This window comes from Nansenia antarctica (genome assembly GCF_963989245.1).
Source record: "Nansenia antarctica genome assembly, chromosome: 20".
Classification (NCBI taxonomy): Eukaryota; Metazoa; Chordata; class Actinopteri; order Argentiniformes; family Microstomatidae; genus Nansenia; species Nansenia antarctica.
In genome coordinates this window covers 7545846-7553748 of record NC_137693.1, presented here as the reverse complement: position 1 = coordinate 7553748, position 7903 = coordinate 7545846, and the positions used below count along the sequence as shown (strand labels likewise).

The 7903-nt window shown below is 45.0% G+C and overlaps 1 protein-coding gene across 1 annotated transcript in view; it reads left to right on the top strand.

Annotated features, from left to right (window-relative positions):
* Positions 1-1312: 1312 nt before the first annotated feature.
* Positions 1313-7903, top strand: part of rbmx2 (RNA binding motif protein X-linked 2) — a gene marked incomplete at its 3' end in the record, with an annotated part of 6602 nt that continues 11 nt past the window's right edge. The window contains exons 1-6 of the mRNA XM_080549399.1: positions 1313-1335; positions 1922-2037; positions 2281-2332; positions 3887-4016; positions 4316-4517; positions 4804-5172. Coding sequence (XP_080405525.1) covers positions 1331-1335; positions 1922-2037; positions 2281-2332; positions 3887-4016; positions 4316-4517; positions 4804-5172 — 874 coding nt within the window. The 5' untranslated portion in view covers positions 1313-1330. The remainder of the gene's footprint in view (positions 1336-1921; positions 2038-2280; positions 2333-3886; positions 4017-4315; positions 4518-4803; positions 5173-7903) is intronic.

Here is a 7903-nt window from a genome sequence, read left to right as displayed (position 1 = left end):
CAGAACCACTCACTAACTGTGTTACATTTCAGTCTAGAACCTGAAGAAGTGCAATCTTATCTGTCTAGAATATTAAAGAAGATTACCGGCTACAGGTGGCTGGAGATCTGGAGACTAGTTGGACCGGTTCTTCAACAGCTTTGACACGGGGGGTCATTGTCTCCCTCCCCCCAGCCCCACCAACGACTCTCCACTCCATCCTCCTTCTCCTCCAGCCCCCCTCCCCTCCCCCTGCCTTGTCTGGACCCATTCACACCTCTCACCCCTCTCTGGACCCATTCACACCTCTCACCTATCCCTGTCCCATCCAGTAACCCACTCCAGACCCGCCATTCTTCCCCTCCTCCAGCCCCACCATTTCCTCACCTCACCATTCAGGCCCTGAACACAGCAAAGACCTAGGTTCTAGGTCCTGGACAATCTAGACAATGTGATGGCAGCTACTAGATTGTAAACATAAGTGCAATATTGAAATACAACTGTGAACATTTCAAACCTGCAAACTGCGAAACTTGTGCATGAATGTGCAAAAATAATATGTGCAATATGACAACCCTTGTGTACATAAGGTTTAGATACAGGAAAAAGTTAGGATATTTATAGCATAGCATAGAGTACAGCACAGTGTTTTATTGTATAGTATAGTAGATAGTGTACATAGCCTTTATTTATGTAAACCAGCTCCTTTCCCTTTTTTATTTTATCCTTAGACCTCTTGTTTTTAGTCTTTTTTTACAAGCACCAGGGGAGCCCCCCCTCCTAAATGTCGTTGTATGGTACCTGTACTGTATTAATGACAATAAAGACCATTCATTCATTCATTCAACTCTATAAACTGAAGTGCAAGAATATTGCAGGGGATTTGGGCAATTTGGGGGGCCGCTACCCACACGGTTAGCTGTGTTGCTTATTCCACGAATGCATGATCCTTACAAGTTGTACCTCGTGGTAAAGGTGACTAATCAGGCTTTCCAATGACATACAAGGGAGTTTTGAGGAGTTTATATATACCCTTTTAATAAAGTATCTTAGCAAAGCACAGCAAAAGTGATATATGTCAGATATACATTACCTGGAAATTCAATAAGGTAGTTGTATGTCAGGACACCTCATGTCGGGTTGTTCATCCAAAAAAGCATGACTGTTTTCTTATGTTATCCTATTAGATGAGCAAAGACCACCACATGTGTATTGACCCTCCAGTCAAACTTCTCCCACTTCTCCCACCCAAAAAGGGGCGGGGCCAAGACGGGAGGCGGGGCCAAAATACCCGGATGTGTCGCAGCTCTGAAGATAGCCACGTGTTCAGGTCTTTGTTGATCACTTCACCATGAAGTAAGTGGCTCTTTTCATTTGTTAAATTACGGATGATATTACTTTTTGTTCGATCAATTATATCTTCGATTTACAAGTCACTCTTTTGTTGATACTGCATAATAATGAAGGTTCACTGGTAGAGTGCTGCTAGCTATGCTAACATCGATGGGCTTCATGCGTTAGCCAACGCAGAGTGGCTGCTTGCTAGCAGTCATACATGCTACAGAGTGATACTTGTCAATGTCCTGTGTGATGGTCCGGAACATCAGTTATGAGGCGTAAACAGTTCGTGACGTTAGAATTATAAGGTTCTATCTCCATTTTTGTCAAAATTGAGTTTCTTTTACATAATCTGATCCATTAGGTGTTTATTAATGCCTGTGTGGTGTTATTTTTAAAATGTTGACTTTTTTGAGTTAGTAATTCATAAAATACCATCTCACAGAACATAATGGAATGTAAAAACTTTGACGCTCAATATCTCTGAACTGCCTTAAACGGAGATAGAACCTTATCATTCTAAGCTCACGACATCTTACAGACCCCAGATGACACGTTGTGTAATGGTCTAACTCTAACATCTCCCCTCCATCTCCCCTTACAGTCCCCTAACCAAGGTGAAGCTGATCAATGAACTGAACGAGAGAGAGGCTAGTCTGGGGGTGAAGGAGACTGTGTCGTGGCACTCGGAGTACAAGGACAGCGCCTGGATATTCATTGGTAAGGGCCCTGCCTGTGTAAGACCTTGTCATAACGTTCCACACATCACAGTCCACATCATAAGAGTCCATGGTATGTTTAGGGTGTGCTCTTAGTTTGCCTGTCGATGGCAAGTGGGCTGCCACAGTCTAGGTAATTACTGGGAGACGCCACTGGCTTGTAGTAATAGACACTAGTGCATGGTTGTGAAAACTAAGCATGGCAGAAGTTTACTGACTGCTGTGTTTCTCTTTCAACGTACAGGTGGCTTTCCATACGAGCTGACGGAGGGTGACATCATCTGTGTATTCTCTCAGTGAGTCCCAGCTCTGTCTTTAATTACATCAGTCTCTCATCTTGCCTCCCTCCCTAATCCCTCTTACCTGTCTCTCCACCTGTCTGTCTATTTACATTACATGTTTGTCATTTAGCAGAAGTCTTTATTCAAAGTGACTTGCTACAATACAAATACATTTGTGTAAGTAAGTGAATCATCTATGCGTCAGTCATAGCAAGAAAAAGTGATTTATGCTAGGGCCAGGTGCTATTGGCAGAAGAAGGAAGCCGAAGGAATAATTACGATTATTATAATTGTATATATTTAAAAGTTATAAAATAATAGTTATTATATATTATTATTATTATATATTATTATTTACAGTAGAGAAACTGTAGAGGGGATGACGAGGTCTCAAGTGGGACAGTTAAGGTGTAGCCTGAAGAGATGGAGGTCTTCAGTATACAGTGGAAGACAGGTAGTGACTCTGCAGCCCTGTCAGCAGACAGGTAGTGACTCTGCAGCCCTGTCAGCAGACAGGTAGTGACTCTGCAGTCCTGACAGCAGACAGGTAGTGACTCTGCAGTCCTGACAGCAGACAGGTAGTGACTCTGCAGTTTTGACAGCAGACAGGTAGTGACTCTGCAGTCTTGACAGCAGACAGGTAGTGACTGCAGTCCTGACAGCAGACAGGTAGTGACTCTGCAGTCTTGACAGCAGACAGGTAGTGACTCTGCAGCCCTGTCAGCAGACAGGTAGTGACTCTGCAGTCCTGACAGAAGACAGGTAGTGACTCTGCAGTCTTGACAGCAGACAGGTAGTGACTCTGCAGTCCTGACAGCAGACAGGTAGTGACTCTGCAGTCCTGACAGCAGATAGGTAGTGACTCTGCAGTCTTGACAGCAGACAGGTAGTGACTCTGCAGTCTTGACAGCAGACAGGTAGTGACTCTGCAGTCTTGACAGCAGACAGGTAGTGACTCTGCAGCCCTGACAGCAGACAGGTAGTGACTCTATAAAATAATAGTTATTATTATTATTATTATTATATATTATTACGTTATTTACAGTAGAGAAACTGTAGAGGGGATGACGAGGTCTCAAGTGGGACAGTTAAGGTGTAGCCTGAAGAGATGGAGGTCTTCAGTATACAGTGGAAGACAGGTAGTGACTCTGCAGTCCTGTCAGCAGACAGGTAGTGACTCTGCAGTCCTGTCAGCAGTGGGAAGCTCGTTCCACCAGCGGGGCGCCAGGACGGTGAAAAGCCATAACCGAATAGCGTGTGTCTCTCCGTCCATCGATGTGTCCCACCTTTCCATTTATTTCCCCCTCTACCTACCTCCTCCAACCCGAACAGCAGTTAGAGCCGGCGTCTAATGATCGGTTTGATCCCCGGCTCCTCCAGTCCACGTGTCCTCGAGGTGTCCTTGGGCAAGACACTGAACCCCAAATTGCTCCCAATGAGCGGGCCGGTGCCTTGCGTGGTAGCTTCCCTTGTCATTGGTGTGTCAATGGGTGAATGAGAGGCCATTGTAAAGTGCTTTGGAATAAGGCGCTATGTACAGTAAGTGCAGTCCATTTGGTTGTGCCGCAGGTATGGGGAGATCGCCAACATCAATCTGGTGCGTGATCCCAAGACGGGCAAATCCAAGGGCTTCTGCTTCATCTGCTACGAGGACCAGAGGAGCACCATCCTGGCTGTGGACAACCTCAACGGGGTTAAGGTAACGCCAAAAAAAGTGTTGAATGCCTGTTTAGTGTAGACCTGGAATTCCCCTTAATCAGGGTAGTGATTTGTGAATCAAACTTCACTCAATTCACTGACTCTGTCGAATGAGGGTTCCATAGTTATTAGGAGCATGTTAACCTTGTTGTGTTTTTATTGGTAAAAAAATAACCGCTAGGGGTTAGCGGTCGGCCATAGACGGTGACCCTGGAGCATTTAGGGGGTATGGTCATGTGACACATCGTTTGTTACATGTTGTCTCATGTCATTGTGTTGTCGTCTGTCTGTCTCATCCAGATAAAGGGGAGGACCATACGAGTCGACCATGTCATGAACTACCGCCCTCCGAAGGACTCGGAGGACATCGACGACGTGACCAAACGTCTGAGGGAGGAGGGCTGTGCCCCCAAAATGCCACAAAATGCGTCATCCTCTGAGTCAGAGGAGGAGGAGGAGGAGGAGGAAGCGTATGCTGTCACTGTGAAGAAGCCCAAGAAAGGTGAGGAGGAGGAGGCCTCTGGTGTTGCAGACTGGCTCGACACAGACTTCAAATACAAGACCTGTTTTAACCTGAGAAGACGGCACTGCACTGTCTGTGGCAGAGGAGCTGTCTGTCCAAACAGACTAGCAGAGGATAACCTGTTGGTGTTACTCAGTTCAGGTCCCCATAATTCTGTGTCTGTGTGAGTGTGTGTGTGTGTGTGTGTGTGTGTGTGTGTGTGTGTGTGTGTCATTTCAGCTGACCTAGCCTTACTCCTCCTCTCTCTTTCTCATTTTGAACCCAGATAAGAAAGAGAAGAAGAAAAAGAAGAAGGAGAAAAAAGAGAAGAAGAAGGCACTGAAGGGGGAGAAGCAGAGGGAGAGCCGGGCCCAGCAGTCTTCCTCTCCGACTCCCCCTGTCAGAGTGAAGCAGGAGAGGGAGGACGTGGGCTATGACAAATACACCCAGAGGGGGGCGCCAGAGGACCGCCTGGCCAGGGAGGAGAGACCTGGATCAGAACAACGGAACCCCAGGGACAGACCGGAGGACGGGGGGTTCCGACATCGCCATGGCGACCAACGCGACGGGGACCGGGAGAGGGTTAGGGAGGAGAAGAGGCGAGACGGAGGAGGAGGAGGAGAAAGGAGGGATGGAGGTGGACAACAGTGGGAGAGTAAGAGACCAGGCAGGGAGGAGAGAGAGAACCAGGACCCCCCTCAGAGAGAGAGAGACAGACCAAGGGACGGAGAGAGAGAGAGAGACACACCAAGGGATGGAGAAAGAGAGAGAGACACACCAAGGGATGGAGAAAGAGAGAGAGACAGACCAAGGGAGGGAGAGAGAGAGAGAGACAGACCAAGGGATGGAGAAAGAGAGAGAGACAGACCAAGGGATGGAGAGAGAGAGAGAGAGACACCAAGGGATGGAGAAAGAGAGAGAGACACACCAAGGGATGGAGAAAGAGAGAGAGACAGACCAAGGGATGGAGAAAGAGAGAGAGACACACCAAGGGATGGAGAGAGAGAGAGAGACACACCAAGGGATGGAGAAAGAGAGAGAGACAGACCAAGGGATGGAGAGAGAGAGAGAGACACACCAAGGGAGGGAGAAAGAGAGAGAGACAGACCAAGGGAGGGAGAGAGAGAGAGGGTCAATGATAGGAACAGGGACAGAGAAAGAGAACGTGACAGTGATAGAAACAGGGAGAAAGAAAAAGAGACGGAAAAAGACAAGAGCAGAGAGAGAGAAAAAGACAGGGACGGAGATAGGAATAGAGAGAGGGATCGAGACAGAGAGAGGGACAGGTTCAGTAAGCACAGGGAACACAGTCGTGAGGGAGAACGCAAGCGAAAGTGAAAGTGAAACTAGTGCCATGAAGTCCTCCGACTGTTACCTCCCTGAAGAGAGTCACAAAGGGGCCAGCTCCATCAGCGTGTCATTAACATGAATGTTTGTCTTTTGTTACTCTATGTCCTATGCTCTGTCAATATTGCTGGTTTCATTATGACATGTCGAGACTGAGCTTTAATGAATTACTTCAGCCATGAAGCCAGTTTCCAGGGCAACAGCTTAGTGACATCATTGGCAGGACAAACGGGGAACAGGATGTCAAATGAACTCACATCACCTTCCTTGAGTCACAGAACAGACAGGCACTGCTTCACCTGGACGTGTTTGTGTACTGGAAATAAAAGTGACTCTTACTTTTGTAAACAAAGTTGTCTTGAAGTGTACTGTTCAACAAGGAAGAGTCTTGATGTACAGTGGGTACCATATAAATAATGTTTTATTTGAATTCGATTTTCAAGTGATACAGAGACCAAAATAGTAATATGGGTAACACAAGATGGGAGCTTTTTTTTTGCTCTGAAAATAAAGAGGTAACCTTTGGTTAAAAGAAATAATAGATCAAATACCCTCCAGAGAGAAACGACACTGACTGTCCAAAATAACGTTACACAATTTGTAATTCAGTGAAGCGTCAACAAACAGACTGAAGATATTAAAGAAAGTGAATAGGTCAGACCAAACAAAGATAGTATTTACATCTACACCTGGGGGGTATTCCATCAACGTCGCTAAAGGAAAGTCTAGGCTTATTTTGACAAGTCTTGCTAGATTTATCAAAAAACCCTGTCTTATTTCCATATAAGCCTAAATAAATAAGCCTGGATTTTCCTTAAGCGACGTTGATGGAATACCCCCCAGCTAATACCTGCTCAACAGGGTTTCACCTGCTATTCGTCTCCATAGCCAATGTCACACCAAATGAGTTTTCAAACATAGTTAATCATCTAGCAAGACAAAGAGAGAACAAAGCATGGAGACAGAAATATATTCCATAAATAAATGAAAAAGAAAAAGGTATAGGCCTTTTTATGTGTGTAATCATTAAGCCATTAAAGGAAAAGTCTCAAATCCAATAAAGAGGTTGTCGGTGTGAAGGAGAGCATCAAACGTTGGCATTTTAACTCAGTAAATGTCATCTGTTTCATTAATCCCATCACTGCGGAAAATAGCCAATATTGAAGTGAGCAGAGAAAACAAGCCACCATTTTGTCCTCAGTAGATAAGAGTTAATCTCTCTCTGGGGTTAACTGCTCCTCTTAGCTCTCCCAGTGGGGGGCCGGGGACCACGGGGACCTAATTACGATCATGGGGATTTGGTGGCCAACTGAACATTGTCTGTCTGTGGTTCACCATTGCCATGCTATTGTTGATGATATCTGGTTGATAGGTGATGTGATGTGTTGAACGCTTTCTGGCCTGGTTTCACTGGTCAGACTGGGCTGGAGGTCAACCTCTACCTTGACCGTCAGATCAACACACAGACATCACACCACACCAAAGTTTTGTTGGGAGTCACAGGAGCAATATGGGCTGAACATTATACAAATTACTATAAAATACTGACAGCCTATTGCCTTACACACCCCTTCATACAAATATACAATGTCTCCTTTTTTGTGGATAGAAGAGAAAACTCCATTATTATTATTATCAACTTTGATCATTTCAATCACCGTAATTTTCATAAAGCATAAAACATACAGACAATCTGCTCTGATCACCTCTGAATTCATAATATGAAACAAAATGCAGTCCCTTGACATTATGGCTTTCTGAAGTTGAACATCATTTAAAAAAAGACTATTCATAATCAGAACAAAGAAGTCTGCACCCATTTTCTGTTATAGAAACATCATAGGATTTGGCTAAACAAGAGAAAAACAATTGGTTCGGTTCTGTCTGTACAAAAGATGCCTATGCCTATGACATAATATATACGGATAATAAAATACACCTCTAATGTTTTTTTTTAATTTCCTGATGTAGTTGGTTATTTCTGTACTCAGTGTTCTGGAATTTCTGTATGCCTTGACATGATTGACGTCTGTGATTGA